General features: G+C 41.9%; 1 protein-coding gene across 1 annotated transcript; it reads left to right on the top strand.

Annotated features, from left to right (window-relative positions):
* The first annotated feature begins 509 nt into the window (after window positions 1-509).
* LOC115208327 (Krueppel-like factor 15) lies at window positions 510-12,037 on the top strand. The gene is made up of 3 exons (XM_029776279.1): window positions 510-701; window positions 2,450-3,947; window positions 11,850-12,037. The coding sequence occupies exons 2-3, from the start codon at window positions 2,698-2,700 to the stop codon at window positions 12,013-12,015; spliced, it is 1,416 nt and encodes a 471-aa protein (XP_029632139.1). The 5' UTR covers window positions 510-701; window positions 2,450-2,697; the 3' UTR covers window positions 12,016-12,037.
* The last annotated feature ends 5,587 nt before the right edge of the window (window positions 12,038-17,624 follow it).

Genomic DNA, 17,624 nt, shown 5'->3' with positions numbered 1-17,624 from the left:
GCTGCATCAATATTGCATGGACAGAGAGGATGATTACAGAATAACGTTATACAGAATATTCAGTATTTCCAACAGTTTCATAGCCTACATAATGAGAACACTGTGTTGTGAACTTCTTTGGAGGAAAGCAAAATCCTTTCATTGAAATGTGTTCAAATGAACTCAAATAAACTCCCAAGAATTGACTATTTTCACAGCCATATCCAATATCCATCCATGATCAATTATTATTTTGCTTTCTATTGGGAGTCATATGAGACTCCGGTAAATAGGCTACATTGTTCAACATCCCCAGTCTCCTTTTACCGCAGCAGTTATCTGCTCTTCGGGCGATGGGCAATAAGGATGAGAGGAAAACTAAGAAATGACTGTCTTCCTTTACTAAACATCCGACATGTAGGCGCACACATCCTGATTGACATATTCAGAGACCAGCCTCCACGTACTGTTGGCCAATAGCGGCGCAGAGCTGGGTCGAGCCTTCAGATCCAACCTCTTATTTTAACTCATATAACACACACACCAGCAGTCATGTGACGGTAATATAGTACAACTCTGCCTCGCCGCTAGTCAGTCTGAACGGTGCTGCATGGAAAGTCTCAAGGGCAAGGCATGCATTAGAGAGAGATTCTCCAACACATTCAAAGGAAAAGTAAATACATTGGAATTAAACAGGGATTTGTACATGCTTGATGACTAAGGTGAGATCAGAGATTTATTTTTTTCCCGTATCTTTTCCTTGGGAATATGTTCTGCAAGAGATATTGGGCGTGCGTTTCTCCTCCAGCCTACCACCATATGCCGCAGCACACTGCTGGACAAAAACATGTTTACATTGGAACGTTGGAGCTGCGCTTTCTTACGCGTTCTATAGCTGCTGGGATAGGCAAAAGATGTGCTCGTTTGCTTCAAAACTATAATACATCTGTAGATTATGAGTTATGATCAAATGAGACAAGCAAATGTTTAAAAATGTGTCTTTTCTGCCAATAGTAGTTTGAGAGGTAATTGATTTTCAATTGATTTATATTTCATTGAAATGTAGGCCTATAAGCTTATTTTTGTTAAATCTTGTTTTATACGTTTCTTATTAGTATGTTGTAATTACACAGTGTTTATTATTGCAGTAACACGTAATCGCATGAATATAATTTGCACATGCGGCTTTACTAGGCAATACCAGTGGTGTCCTGTCAAACAAATGGCCTGTTGGCCGGATTCAGCCTGCAAGTGGGTTCAATCCGGGTCCAAACACAATATACTTTAAAATGACTAAAACCAAATCGAAACTGTGTAGAAATGATAATGGACTTACATCCATACAGTTTCTTGACTGTGTCTAGTTTACAATCACTGAAATGAAAGCTACAGTCAGGGAGCATGACAATTCCAAAAACGATGAATAAAGGACCGTTTTTGGCAAATTCTGACTGCAAGGAATATATAACACATTTTCAAAGCTGCACCCCTGGACCTCATTAAAAACTGAATGAGGCCCTGTGGCAAAATGAGTTTGACACCCCTGAGAGATTATAAAAGCATTAATGTATCTAGGTGAACAATATATACATGGTCAAACCAGAACAGATTAATGGAGCAATTATGCACTGGATATGTCGCAATAATTGCGTGTCATTCCAATTCAAGTGAACTTCCAGTAATTGGAGTTGATTTATTGTGTTTTGCATGTTCTGTAAGTAGCTTGCAGGTGATTTATGTACTATTTGGATTGCTCAGTGCTCTTGGCTGCCCCACACAGTGCTTTATGTTAATCCTTTGACAGTTCCTTTGGTGGGTTACTGTCGGTCACTGAGCCAAGAGCCCAGAGAAGGCGAGGTTGAAACATCCGTGCTCTGCTTTGCCTTTTCTTGAGTGTTGCAATTTACAAATGAGTTACAAATTAAAATAAAGAAAATATTTGCAACGTTTAGAATTAAACAATTAGTATAATTCACTATAGTAAAACCTTTGTTCAAATGAAAGAATATCCAATAAATTCATTCAATAAATAAAATGCACTAAAAACCTATTTAAATGTAAATGTGTGAGCCAAAAGTGTGCTTTGTCAGGAATAATTTACATTGCGTGATGTGATCAAGTTATTTTAAATTATGTTTACTCCTGAAATACAAGTAAAGGAATGTGATAGCCAATAGCCGCATAGCTCTCTGAAAGTCACATAATCTCTCACGACAACCGCTTCATCTCACGCCAACCGAGATCGAACTCGAAATGGAAACATGCTCAGCGTTCCATATTTTTCATGCGCAAGCTAGTAACTCATTGGCTGAAGATAATTTGGTTCACAGATGGTGCATTGGAGATTCATGACTTGTGATTAGGTCTTGGCTATCTGTTATTTTCCGTGTGGGCTCTTGTCCGTTATTACAGTGAAAATCAGTTTAGTAACCTTCTCTCTCTTCTTATCTGCTTATTTATGTTTGTCTAGATATACACTATCTGGGCTGGAAACCTTGGAATTTAAGACTTTTTCTACCCAAGCTTTTTTTATCTTGAGAGAGAACAACAGGTGTTCTCTATCTCTCTGTGAAGCACGACCTTGCTGTGGTGACCCGTTCGTGGGTTTATTTGGTCCCAGTCTCCCGACAACAAGAGGAATAACCCTAACAAACTGCTGTATCAGAAAGACAAATTTCAACACAAAGTGGGAGACATTCTCTTGGCCCCTAGCCAGGAATGGTGGATAACTTCCTAGTGAGCGGTGAGGACACTTTTTTAGCGTACGGTGGCTCCCCACCGGCATATCGCCTGTTGGACATGGTGACGGACGGGGGGACCTACCATGTGATGCCTTCGCCCTTCTCCGAGGATGACCTGAGCGAGTCGTCCAGCCCTCGCTCCTGCTCCAGCCCCGACTCCCAAGTGCTCAGTTCTAGCTATGGCAGCAGCTCCAGTGCCGAAAGCTCAGACAGCATCCTGGACCTTCTGCTGTCCCAGACCTCCCTAGGCGGGGCAGGGACCGGGGCGGCCATCCCCATGTCACTGCCCACCTTTTTGTGGGACTCACAGAGGGACGCGCCATCCCACCCCCACCCAGAGGCCTTGAAGGAGGAGAGTGTGGACTTCCCGGTCTGGTCCTTAGTGGACATGGAGGAGCCGTCCTTCCAGCCCACCTTAGAGGAGATAGAGGAGTTCCTGGAGGAGAACATGGAGGTGGTGTCGTCCATGAAGCAGGAGGCCCAGGAGGGGGCGCTGGGGCTGGGCCTGGAGGAGATCTTGGGGCTGGGGGTGGGACTGGAGGTGTACAGGGAGTCCTCATCCCCAGGGCCAAGGCTGGAGCCAGAGGCCAAGCATTCAGACCAAACTGTGTCGACCGCGAATGCCGCCACCGTCACCGAGACCAAAAGCACACCAGCCACATCGTCACAGGAGTACAACGAAGGCGACGTGTTCAAGAGTGGTTCATTATCCAGCAGGGCAGGATCAAATCAGAGTTGTGCAAATGGTGGCAGCGCTGGAATGCCGGTCATCCTGCAGATCCAGCCCATTCAGATCAAACAGGAACCTGGTGCCACGGTTCCTCCTCCTCCTCCCACAATTGTCCAACCTCCTCCTCAGTCGGCATCGGACATAAAAATTGCCCAGCTGCTGGTCAACATCCAGGGGCATACCTTCGCCCTGGTGCCCCAGCTGCTTCCCTCCACCAGCTTCAACATCTCCTCTAAGTTTGTACGCATTGCACCGGTGCCCATCGCGGCCAAGCCCCTGGGCCTCGGTGAGGTGGCGGTCGGGGGCCAGGGCCATGGGCTGCTGGTGGGGGGTCAGAAGTTCCAGAAGAACCCAGTGGCGGACCTTATCAAAATGCATAAATGCACTTTCCCCGGCTGCACCAAGATGTACACCAAGAGCAGCCACCTGAAGGCCCACCTGAGGAGACACACGGGGGAGAAGCCCTTTGCCTGCACTTGGCCGGGCTGTGGATGGAGGTGAGTTGATGATGTATTACTTTATGATTATGTTGATGATGATGATAATGATGATGATCATGATTTATTACTTTATGGGTTTTCTATGTCAAAAAGTTTCTGGACATTCAACGTAGTAGACATACCTATAGCAAGCTTCCACCGTTGACCACATAACGTCATCATTCTTCCCAATATATCGAAATAGATCATCTCAACACACTCGTTATCATAATTTTATTCGGCAGGTGTCAGGGTTTTGAAGGCCAAGAATTTAAGACGTCGTTATCTCGAGAGATTTGATCAACGTTGCTTTATGGTTATGGCAGGTTGTTTAAAGAATGCTTAGGGGGTTTTGAGTGAGAGACCAGTCAGTGAACACATGCTTTCACAAACATGTGTGACATAGTGATTATACCCTATTGTTACCGTAAGGCCTTTCTGGACGCAATAAGGTAATTATGTGTCTGTCCACTATACAGCACACGCAGGGTGTCATGTTCCTCAATGGAAGGAAGCCTTTGCACCACAGACTGTGACTGGCACCCGATTTGACCTATCTGATGAGGTCATCAATTAGCCCCAGTGAGGGGCTTAAAGTGAGACTTTACAGGATCCACAGGCTCCATTACTTATTAGTAGAGACTCATTCTCTCACAGCACCAAGCTATCCGATGGGGCTCAGTGTTCATGGTGCTAAACATGGAATTGAGTTGCTTGTTTCCTTATGGCTATTTGGCTGTCACTCATCATGCTATTCCTTTATTGCAGTGCCACAATTCATTCGCCACAGTAGCAGTGCTGTGACTCGTTATACATGTCTAGCACTAAGTGATATTTCCCCTTGTGGAATAGTTGGATACCACTTAAAAGGAAGAAAAAGTCTTCAATAAAGGAATGCATTGGACTTGCGGTACAGCCCACCATGGTCATCTATAGTATAGTCCGAAAATAGAAAGCAAGGAAGAAATGTATTTCAAATCATTGTTTGCCTTCTTTCTCTTCTCTTCATCTGCTTTTCCAGAGCTCTTGCAGTCTTAATGGCTGTCAGGCTGCGTTCAAAGTGTTAATTGGAGGATTGTCAAGAGATATTAACATGTTCCCTCAGATTCACACTTTTTTCAGGCACAGAGCTATCTGGGATATGTGAGAATGGCGGGGGTGTCATATTTCTGCTGGTGTAAACTAAAACTGAGCCGAAGCATGTGGGTCGAGGTCACATGGGCGCAACTCGGGCGCCTCCTGTTCTGACTCGACAGCTGTGCAGGATTGTGCATGAGTGTGTGTGTGCAAGAGTGTGTGTGTGTGTGAGAGAATAAGTGTATGCGTGTGTGTGAACGTGTGCGATTGACTGTGTGACTCTTGTCCCTCAGTACAACTGGCTGATTTCCTGAAGACACAGGGTCAGGCGGAGAGAGTGACAGTATCGGGTGAAATTGACTTTCTAAGCCAGGGGAAATGTTATACATATGCCCTACACAGACCTCACTAAGTACAGGTGGCTAGAAGAGCTGGGACAAGCCAACACATGGGCAAAGTAGAGATCTGTTAGTGGTGTGAGTGAGTGAGTGAGTGAGTGAGTGAGTGAGTGAGTGAGTGAGTGAGTGAGTGAGTGAGTGCATTCTGTTCTGCCCTGACCAGGGATCGAACTAGCAAACTTCTATACAACATCACACGCAATTCAACCATTTTAGCCATTAGAGCAAAATACTAGTTTGTCACTGTGTGAGCGACAGTTGCCTTTAGATCTCATGGAAGGTGTGATGTCACCAATGTATTCCAGTCAACATCCTACAGATGACTTTGACATCCACTACACGTACAGTACATGTGTATGTGTTTATACATGTATGTCAACATGCTCCATGCAGCGTATTAGTTTGTAGTGCTGAGTGATTAGTGTTTTTTGCGGTTGGTGTGGTTACGGTTCGATTGTAAAAAAAAATAATCACGGTTTTCTATTTCGGGTTTCAATCATTTTTTTTTACGTAGGTTGAATGCTGTAACAACACAGAATAAAACAATGAATATAAGTCCCATGATGGTAGTGACTGCATATTATACTGCTCACTTATTAACCATCATTTATTCATATTATTTTAATAAAATATTTTAGCTGTTGTGTAAGTTACATTTGTTTTATTTGATGACTTTATTGTTTAATTCCAAATCATCATCTCATCTCTATAGAGCTGCTGCCTATGCTGTCTGATAAAATCACTATTTTAGTAGTTCTTCAAGGTTAATAAGGCATACTTTAATGACTGCTGAATACCGACTATCAATCACTTAGATCATCATTTTTCTTCAGGTAGAGATACCTCACGAAGCAATTGCTCTCTATCCCTCTCAATCGCAAGTTCTTCTGTCTCTTCCCTGCCTCTCCCTCTCCATGACTGGCCCACACAGACCAGACTGGCCCACACAGAAGTAGGCGCGCACAATGGGTTGTCATTGTAGTTAATTACCAAGTTTTCTGTGCTAAACTTTGTAGAATATTGGCCTGTTGGAAACTACAACTCCCTACTACATCTCACAGTTCAGGCTTGATCAGATTTGTCTCTAGAGAAACTGCGCATTGAGCTCGCAGAAACTTTTTTTTTTTTGTGGAATTCAAATAATTTAACCGATGCCGGTCAATTAGTTGTTTGAAAAATGAAAAATGACAATAATTTTGGTTAATCGCACAGCACTATTAGTTTGTATAGAATCATTACATATATTTTTTTTTTTACATTTGAGTCATTTAGCAGACGCTCTTATCCAGAGCAACTAGGGTAAAATACCTTGCTCAAGTGGATATCGACAGATTTTTCAACTAGTTAGCTTGGGATTTGAACCAGCAACCTTTTGGGTTACTGGCCCAATTTGCTTAACCACTAGGCTACCTGCCTCACTCCCTCCCTTATATGCTCAATCGTTCATGGACTGCAGTCCACTTCTTCTCCTCTTGCACACACTGAGCAATCTATATTCCTGAAAAGGGTACTGCATCACTCAATTTATTTATGTTGACTTTGGCACCAACTTGGCAACCTGCTAGTGGCCGTGTATTTGTAATGCTGCAAGTCTGTTCCAGTAGATGAGCTCGGCTGCAGCAGAAATCTCTCTAGTAGTTATCCAGGCGATGCATCTCGGCCCAACAAAAGGGGTCTTGTCTGGACACAAAAGACAGGATTTAGTTAGAGTGCAGGCAAGACGGTGGGTTGGATGAAGGTTGGGGGGTATAGAGAGAGAGAGAGAGAGAGAGAGAGAGACATATATAGAGAGAGAGTGGGCGAGTGAGAAAGGATAAAGAGAGTGAGAGGGAGAAAGAAGGAAGAGCAAGAAAGAGAGAGAGTGTGTATGAGTGAGGGGCCTGTTTTGTGTGAGGGGCCTGTTTTGCACACAATCGGGTTGAGGGAAACTGGTGTGGAAGTGAGACGAACAAAGGCTAAGCACTGAATAGTTACCATGACTGTGTGATAGGAACGTCTAGGCTGGCAGTCTGCTTGAAAAGGGAGAAGGATCGGGGTGAGGTTTCTGTGCTAAAGCTGAGACTTTTACAGTTGGATGGGGGGACATGCATGCATACACTCTAAGAAAAAAAGAGTTCCAAAAGGGTTCTTTGGCTATCCACATAGGAGAACCTTTTGGGTTCCATGTAGAACCATCTGTGTGGAATGGTTCTACATTAAACCTGAAAGGGTTCTACCTGGAACCAAAAAAGGGTTCTTCAAAAGGTTCTCCTATGGGGACAGCCGAAGAACCCTTTTAGGTTTTAGGTAGCACCTTTCTTTTCTAAGAGTGTACAGACACACGTGCAAACAGGTAAGGGAACGTTGTGAGCACACACAAACACATACACACCCATGCACGCACACCTACAGAATACACCCTTACGTACACATAGTCTCGCAGTGTTTCTCTCTTTCTCCCTCTCTTTGTCTTATATGTCTTATATGTGTACACACGCGCACACGCACAGCAAAATCGAATTAAACCTCCCCATATTTTCTCTGGAGCTGACATTGATATCATAGCATCACCAGGGGCACACACACTCCACACTCTGTTATTCCCCTGCTTCCAGTCAGTCAGTCAGTCAGTCAGTCAGTCAGTCAGTCAGTGAGTCAGTCAGTCAGTGAGTCAGTGAGTGACTGAAGGTTGAGGTTTCACAGACGAGCTCGCTCTCCCTGCCTGTTTCATTATGATACAATCAGAGCCGGCTGCATACAATGATCAGCTATGGGGAAATCAGATTTTCCACATTTTGATGCCATATTTATATATACAATATATGCAACAGATTTTCCACCAACAGGTTTCTGTGCCAATGCACCACACAACCAATAAACAAAGCATACTGACTTCGGCACGTCAATATCATGGTTTGCTTTTTTAACACCACAATAAATAGACTATGTCAATCTCGGCAAGCAGAAAATACATCCCTCCCTTACCCAGTATCGAGGGCTTGATTTAACAATCTCCGAATTACTTTAAACTTTTTGGTGTTTTGTAACCGATGTATGTTTCTAGTCATCAATTGTCCACTGCACAGTTTGAATTGATTGATTGATTTTATTTGTCAGTTAAAAACATACATACAGGACCAATCAAAAGTTTGGACACACCTACTCATTCAAGGGTTTTTCTTTATTTTGACTATTTTCTACATTGTACAATAATAGTGAAGACATCAAAACTATGAAATAACACATATGGAATCATGTATTAACCAAAAAAGTGTTAAACAACAACAACGATTCTTCAAAGTTGACCTCGTTAAATAAAAGTTAAATAAAAATAAAATAAATAAAATGACATCTTTGCACACTCTTGGCATTCTCTCAACCAGCTTCACCTGGAATGCTTTTCCAACAGTCTTGAAGGAGTTCCCACATATGCTGAGCACTTGTTGGCTGCTTTTCCTTCACACTGCGGTCCAACTCATACCAAACCATCTCAATTGGGTTGAGGTCGGATGATTGTGGAGGCCAGGTCATCTGATGCAGCACTCCATCACTTTCCTTCTTGGTCAAATAGCCTTTACCCAGCCTGGAGGTGTGTTGGGTCATTGTCCTGTTGAAAAACAAATGATAATCCCACTAAGCGCAAACCAGATGGGATGGCGTATCGCTGCAGAATGCTGTGATAGCCTTGCTGGTTAAGTGTGCCTTGAATTCTAAATAAATCACAGACAGTGTCACCAGCAAAGCACACCCACACCATCACACCTCCTCCTCAATGCTTCACGGTGGGAACCACACATGTGGAGATCATCGGTTCACCCACACCACATTTCACAAAGACACAGCGGTTGGAACCAAATCTCAAATTTTGACTCATCAGACCAAAGGACAGATTTCCACCGTCTAATGTCCATTGCTTGTGTTTCTTGCCCCAAGCAAGTCTCTTCTTCTTATTGGTGTCCTTTAGTAGTGGTTTCTTTGCAACAATTGGACCATGAAGGCCTGATTCACACAGTCTCCTCTGAACAGTTGATGTTGAGATGTGTCTGTTACTTGAACTTGAGCAATTTCTGAGGCTGTTAACTCTAATGAACTTATCCTCTGCGGAAGAGGTAACTCTGGGTCTTCCTTTCCTGTGGTGGTCCTCATGAGAGCCAGTTTTATCATAGCGCTTTATAAAGATCTTGACATTTTCTGGATTGACTGACCTTCATGTCATAAAGTAATGATGGACTGTTGTTTCTCTTTGTTTATTTGAACTGTTCTTGCCATAATATAGACTTGGTCTTTTACCAAATAGGGCTATCTTCTGTAAACCACCCCTACCTTGTCACAACAGAACTGGTTGGCTCAAACGTATTAAGAAGGAAAGAAATTCCACAAATTAACTTTTAACAAGGCACACCTGTTAATTCAAATGCATTCCAGGTGACTACCTCATGAAGATGGTTGAGAGAATGCCAAGAGTGTGCAAAGTTGTCATCAATGTAGAAAATAGTAAAATAAAGAAAAACCCTTGAATCATTAGGTGTGTCCAAACTTTTGACTGGCACTGTATATACAAAAATATGTTTTAAGGTGACCGGGATTGCACAATAAAGTCTGGGACTTATTTTCATTGTGGTCCCTATTTTTTACATAATGACATACACAATTACATAGATACAGACACATTACAGAGATAGAGACGGAAAAAATGTTTAACCTCCAGATGAGTATGAAGGGGGAGTTAAAATACAATTTTTACAAGCTTGTTTGGCTGGTAACTTATTTTTTTAGATGTTTGGGGCTGCTAGTGAACAATGATGTGCAGCCATAATCAAAGTGATACTTGACTGGCGCACTTACAAGAGTCTCTAGGATGTCTATAGCTCGGTTTCCATCCAATTGGCGACAGATTTTCATATGAATATTTGGAAATCTTCATTAAAAACAATATGCTACTTCAGTTTCCTTTAGGAAAATTTGGCAGTGGACAACATGACAGGGAAGATTTTAATCTACCAGACATTTGAGAAAAGTAATGGACATCCATATGCATTCAGATCCAACCTGGCACAGCCAGCGCCATCAATAAATGAGGGATTTTGGCCAAATGAGCCACATTTAAAAACAGCCTATAACAAATTACAAAAACACTATTCTTTGTGTTTCGATGTGTAGCATACGCAAAACTTTATAGCCTATATATTTCTTTGGGGGGGTGGGGCTACTTTCCTAAAGCAATAATTGTCCACCTCATGGTTCAGCTGTCAGAGATTTGAGCACAAAATGTATCAGATTATTACATGCATAGGCCTTAAGGCTTAGGTGTCCACTGTATGATATTCATATTTTAATAAATGTATATATGCAGCCTATATAAAGGAAGATAAGCTCAGGCCTAACCCCCAGAGAGATAGAGATATGCTGGTGGCATGCTACAACAGTGACATATATTTCTTTATGTCAGATTTCTACTGCGTCTGATATAGACGTACAGAAGGAGGGTAATTCGTACATTTTTTATCCAAATATTTTGTATAAAGATAAGCATTATATTGTTAGATTATAGGAGTTACTCTTGTAGGCCTGAAACAGTCTTCCTCATTTCAAGTTCAACTGTCGGAGTCAGTTGGAGCGACGGGGCGCACTGCCTTCATGTCATAGCCCTGCAGTAGCTAAAGCTTAGTAATAGCGACACCATACCAAATCTTCACAAATGTTTTATTAGGGTAATATCAAAAGTAAGTCAAGCCATTTTTTATAGGGAAAAAACAAGCAGAAGAGTGAACGCAAACCAGGGAAAAAATGCAACTCCCTCCCCTCTGCCCAATAAAAAAAACACAACCCTCCCTAAAGCAAAAATAAGTTGGACAACCCTCCCCTATTTTGGACCATCCCTCCCCCCCAGTAAATTTCGATTCGTCCCTTAGCTTAGCCTAGCTATGTGTGCTAAATATTTAGCATTGCTAGCGTTACTTTAGGGTTCATCCATGTACTTTAAGCTAGCTATACTGTAACTATTTAGCAATGACATATAGTCTGGTGGCCTTTGTCAGGGATGTTACATAACTTGCGAGGCTTGGTGAGATGCAGTAGGTCTTGCAAGAAAAGGGAGAAGCCCAGATTTACTGCAAAATAACACATGGGTTCAAGCAGATGTGGTGTAGCCAGTCACTTATTATGGTATACACTTCCCTAAGACTGCCAAAGTCAAAACATGTCGAGCTACTTGCTGTAAAATGACTTTTACCATCATGACTGTACTTAAATCTGTATATCCTACCATTTCGGTATCACTGTCTCAAACATTTGACAATAATATGGAATGAAACTAAAACCAAATTATCTTGTCTGTACTATGTCAAGGAACATTTAAAATATTATAAATGTTTTTAGTTTTTTTATCATGTTATGTAAACAATAATGTTTTATTCTATTCTAAAATGATTGACATCTCTCTCCTATCTGTGTGTGTCTCTCCCAGATTCTCACGGTCGGATGAGCTGTCGCGGCACCGGCGGTCCCACTCAGGGGTCAAACCCTACCAGTGTCTCGTGTGTGAGAAGAAATTTGCCCGCAGTGACCATCTATCAAAACACATCAAAGTCCATCGCTTTCCACGAAGCCGGACACTGCGCACAGCAAACTGACCCCATCCGGATCACTCTTCAATGGACATAGACCAAGGGAGCTCGGAATGTGTGTGTGTGTGTGTGTGTGTGTGTGTGTGTGTGTGTGTGTGTGTGTGTGTGTGTGTGTGTGTGTGTGTGTGTGTGTGTGTGTGTGTGTGTGTGTGTGTGTGTGTGTGTGTGTGTGTGTGTGTGTGTGTGTGTGTGTGTGTGTGAGAGAGATGGAATTTGTGTGAATGTGTATGTGTGTCAGAGTGTGGTATGAGTTATGGAGTGTGTGAGAGAGAGAGAGATGGAAATAGAAGGTTTATGTGTGTGTGCCTTGCCTTTTAGAGAAATATTGTGCTATAATTTATTGTAGAAAGCAAAAACAATGAACAACCATGTGAAACCAACAAATGACACTTACCATCTTCTCATTATTTCAACATTTCTTGAGATTCTTGTTGCTGTTGGTGCTGTTGCATGTTGTACTCTTTTTATTTGTTTTTCTGTTCTGTCTTTATCTTCTATTTCAATAAGAGAAAAGATAAGCTTTTTTCATTTGAGGTGAAATGTATAATTGCTTCAGTAACAGCCTTCTATTTTACCTGGATATGACTGCCTTTAATCATTTTAAGAGCCAATGTCTTTGACATTCCTCATCTGTCAGGTTAAAGTTTTCCTGGAACTTTCTCCAAGTCAGGTTGAAGTTTCCCCAGAAACGTTGTCCCTGTTTTTTTCATTGTCACTCATAGCTCATTGACAGAGAGGGTAGAGAATAGTTTACTCATTCAGCACACTGTTTATGCAAAGGGAGGAGCAGAGCTTATTGTTAATTCTGTACATGAACTACTGATAACAAATAAGAACACGTCACTATAAGCTACTGGGACTCTCTCAAGTTTCAGAAAAACTTCACCGGCTCAGATTCTGATACAAGGTGGGTGAAAGTAAAAGAATGGCAGAGAAAATGCAAATCGAAAAGCAAAAAATAAAGAATTGTGCACGGTAATGATTGTCGATTGTTTTACGTCTAAACAGGCCTTCCAGTCAGTGTTGTGTATTTTTTGGTATTTTTCGTGTAAGTGGCTCAAGCCATTTGTTAGACACTTGTCTGGCCTTAATCCACCACAGCATCCTTACCAGGGGAGCAAATAGTAATATAACAAGTTATTCGTCACAGTTTTATGGAGAAATGATGATATGGTTTGAGACAATGAGGAAAGGGAATTGGAAATATATCACCCTTTACTCGCTCAGCATACACATCCTTTTTTCTCTCCGTTTTACTATTGACACAAAATCTGCCTCAACTCAACTATCCAACCTGATCTGTTACTGGAATACCCACAAGCCTATGTTGGCGTGAGGTCATCATGTATGTGGATACTACTACACCCCGGTGCTGAACACCCGGAAGAACTGCTTTCTGGGAACTGTAGTCACAACACTTATTTAGGCCATGACATAGTCATTACTTTTGATGTCCTGTTTTCTCTTGAAACTTGTTTGTTATGTATGCCATGCCCTGTTGTGAATATGTACGGTGTGAGAGATACCGTCCATGCAGAGTTCATGTACTGTTCGCAGATTAAAAAGCAGGGGTACACTATATTGTACATCATTCCTTTCATTCAATTTTTGAATTTTTAATGCTTGTTTAAACACAGGTGTTTTATCGCATCCTATGAATGTATGTTAATACGCAGGAGTGTACATAGATGCATCCATGTGAAAGACACAGGAGACTATAATAACATATCTTAAGTCTGTGGTTGTGAAGATTTCTAGTGGAACCCCTAAACGTGTACATAAAAGAACGTTTCAGTACATATGAATATATTATATATTTTTTCTTTGTTCTACCCAAGAAGCATTTACAAATAAAAATGGAAACAATCCTGTGTAGATTACTCTCCATTATTTCTTAACATTTTCTCATGTGACTTTATTAGAGCAAAAAATCGTCAATGTTTGGAGGTAACAAATCATCGTGCCAGTCAAAAGTTTGGACACAACTACTCATTCAAGGGTTTTTCTTTATTTTGACTATTTTCTACATTGTAGAATAATAGTGAAGACATCAAAACTATGAAATAACACATATGGAATCATGTAGTAACCAAAAAAGTGTTAAACAATTCAAAATACAATACCTTTCAAAAGTTTGGGGTCACTTAGAAATGTCCTTGTTTTTGAAAGAAAAGCACATTTTTTGTCGATTAAAAGAACATCAAATTGATCAGAAAAACAGTGTAGACATTGTTAATGTTGTAAATGACTATTGTAGCTGGAAACGGCTGATTTTGTAAGGAATATCAACGTAGGTGTACAGAGGCTCATTATCAGCAACCGTCACTCCTGTGTTCCAATGGAACGTTGTGTTAGCTAATCCAAGTTTATCATTTTAAAAGGCTAATTGATCATTAGAAAACCATTTTGCAGTTATGTTAGCACAGCTGAAAACTGTTGTCCTGATTAAAGAATCAATAAAACTGGCCTTCATTAGACTAGTTGAGTATCTGGAGCATCAGCATTTGTGGGTTTGATTACAGGCTCAAAATGGCCAGAAACAAAGAACTTTCTTCTGAAACTTGTCAGTATGCTGTGTACTACTTCCTTCACAGAACCGTGCAAACTGGCCCTAACCAGAATAGAAAGAGGAGTGGGAGGCCCCAGTGCACGACTGGGCAAGAGGACAAGTACATTAGAGTGTCTAGTTTGAGAAACAGACGCCTCACAAGTCCTCAACTGGCAGCTTCATTAAATAGTAAGCGCAAAACACCAGTCTCAATGTCAAAAATGAAGAGGCGACTCCGGGATGCTGGCCTTCTAGGCTTGGATTAGCTAACACAACGGTTGACGGTTGTTGATAATGGGCCCCTGTACGCCTATGTAGGTATTCCATTAAAAATTAGCCGTTTCCAGCTACAATAGTCATTTACAACATTAACAATGTCTACACTGTATTTCTGATCAATTTGATGTTATTTTAAAGGATTTTTTTTGTTGCTTTTCTTTCGAACACAAGGACATTTCTAAGTGACCCTAAACTTTTTATTCTTCAAAGTAGCCACCCTTTGCCTTGATGACAGCTTTGCACACTCTTGGCATTGTCTCAACCAGCTTCACCTGGAATGCTTTTCCAACAGTCGTGAAGGAGCTCCCACATATGCTTTCTAAAAATGTAACTAGGCAAGTCAGTTAAAAACAAATTCGTATTTACAATGAAGGCCTAGGAACAGTGGGTTAACTGCCTTGGTCAGGGGCAGAATGGCAGATTTTTACCTTTTCAGCTCAGGGATTCAATCTGGCAAACCTTTGGTTACTGGCTCAACGCTCTAACCACTAGGCTACCTGCCTCCCTGAGCACTGCTGAGCACTTGTTGGCTGTTTTTTCTTCACTCTGCGGTCCAACTCATCCCAAACCATCTCAATTGGGTTGAGGTCGGGTGATTGTGGAGGCCAGGACATCTGATGCACCACTCCATCACTCTTCTTCTTGGTTAAATAGCCCTTACACATCCTGGAGGTGTGTTGGGTCATTATCCTGTTGAAAAACAAATCATAGTCCGACTAAGCGCAAACCAGATGGGATGGCATATCTCTGCAGAATGCTGTGGTAGCCTCGCTGGTTAAGTGTGCCTTGAATTCTAAATAAATCACAGACAGTGTCACCAGCAAAGCACCCCCCACACAATCACACCTCCTCCTCCATGCTTCATGGTGGGAACCACACATGCAGAGCTCATCCGTTCATCTCCTCTGCGTCTCACAAAGACACGGCGGTTGGATGAAAATCTCAAATTTTGACTCATCAGACCAAAGGACAGATTTCCACCGGCTAATGTCCGTTTCTCGTGTTTCTTGGCCCAAGCAAGTCTCTTCGTCTTATTGGTGTCCTTTAGTAGTGGTTTCTTTGCAACAATTGGACCATGAATGCCTGATTCACACAGTCTCCTCTGAACAGTTGATGTTGAGATGTGTCTGTTACTTGAACTTGAGCAATTTCTGAGGCTGTTAACTCTAATTTTTTTTATTTTTTTATTTATTTCACCTTTATTTAACCAGGTAGGCAAGTTGAGAACAAGTTCTCATTTACAATTGCGACCTGGCCAAGATAAAGCAAAGCAGTTGGACAACATACAACAACACAGAGTTACACATGGAGTAAACAACATACAGTCAATAATACAGTAGAAAAATAAATAAGACTATATACAATGTGAGCAAATGATGTGAGATAAGGGAGGTAAAAGCAAAAAAGCAAAAAAATGCCATGGTGGCAAGGTAAATAAAGTATAGCAAGAAAAACACTGGAATGGTAGATTTGTAGTTTGAAGAAAGTTCAAAGTTCAAATATAAATAATATGGTGCAAAGGAGCAAAATAAATAAAATAAATAAATACAGTAGGGGAAGAGGTAGTAGTTTGGGCTAAAGTATAGATGGGCTATGTACAGGTGCAGTGATCTGTGAGCTGCTCTGACAGCTGGTGCTTAAAGCTAGTGAGGGAGATAAGTGTTTCCAATTTCAGAGATTTTTGTAGTTCGTTCCAGTCGTTGGCAGCAGAGAACTGGAAGGAGAGACGACCAAAGGAGAAGTTGGCTTTAGGGGTGACCAGAGAGATATACCTGCTGGAGCGCGTGCTACAGGTGGGTGCTGCTATGGTGACCAGTGAGCGGAGGTAAGGGGGGACTTTACCTAGCAGGGTCTTGTAGATGACCTGGAGCCAATGTGTTTGGCGACGATTATGAAGTGAAGGCCAGCCAACGAGAGCATACAGATCGCAGTGGTGGGTTGTATATGGGGCTTTGGTGACAAAACGGATGGCACTGTGATAGACTGCATCCAGCTTGTTGAGTAGGGTATTGGAGGCTATTTTGTAAATGACATCGCCGAAGTCGAGGATTGGTAGGATGGTCAGTTTTACGAGGGTATGTTTGGCAGCATGAGTGAAGGATGCTTTGTTGCGAAATAGGAAGCCAATTCTAGATTTCACTTTGGATTGGAGATGATTGATGTGAGTCTGGAAGGAGAGTTTACAGTCTAACCAGACACCTAGGTATTTGTAGTTGTCCACAAATTCTAAGTTAGAACCGTCCAGAGAAGTTATGCTGGATGGGCGGGCAGGTGCAGGCAGCGATCGGTTGAAGAGCATGCATTTAGTTTTACTTGTGTTTAGGAGCAGTTGGAGGCCACGGAAGGAGAGTTGAATGGCATTGAAGCTCGTCTGGAGGGTTGTTAACACAGTGTCCAAAGAAGGGCCAGAAGTATACAGAATGGTGTCGTCTGCGTAGCGGTGGATCAGAGATTCACCAGCAGCAAGAGCGACATCATTTATGTATACAGAGAAAAGAGTTGGCCCAAGAATTGAACCCTGTGGTACCCCCACATAATGAACTTATCCTCTGCAGAAGAGGTCATTCTGGGTCTTCCTTTCCTGTGGCAGTCCTCATGAGAGCTAGTTGCATCATAGCGCTTGATGGTTTTTGCGGATTCACTTGAAGAAACGTTCAAAGTTCTTGAAAGTATCCAGATTGACTGACCTTCATGTCTTAATATAAGGATGGACTGTCGTTTCTCTTTGCTTATTTGAGCTGTTCTTGACATAATATGGACTTGGTCTTTTTACAAATAGGGCTATCTT

This window comes from Salmo trutta, chromosome 14 (assembly GCF_901001165.1).
Source record: "Salmo trutta chromosome 14, fSalTru1.1, whole genome shotgun sequence".
NCBI classification, from domain to species: domain Eukaryota; kingdom Metazoa; phylum Chordata; class Actinopteri; order Salmoniformes; family Salmonidae; genus Salmo; species Salmo trutta.
The sequence above is the reverse complement of the archived record's forward strand: the minus strand, read 5'-3'. Positions and strand labels throughout refer to the sequence as shown.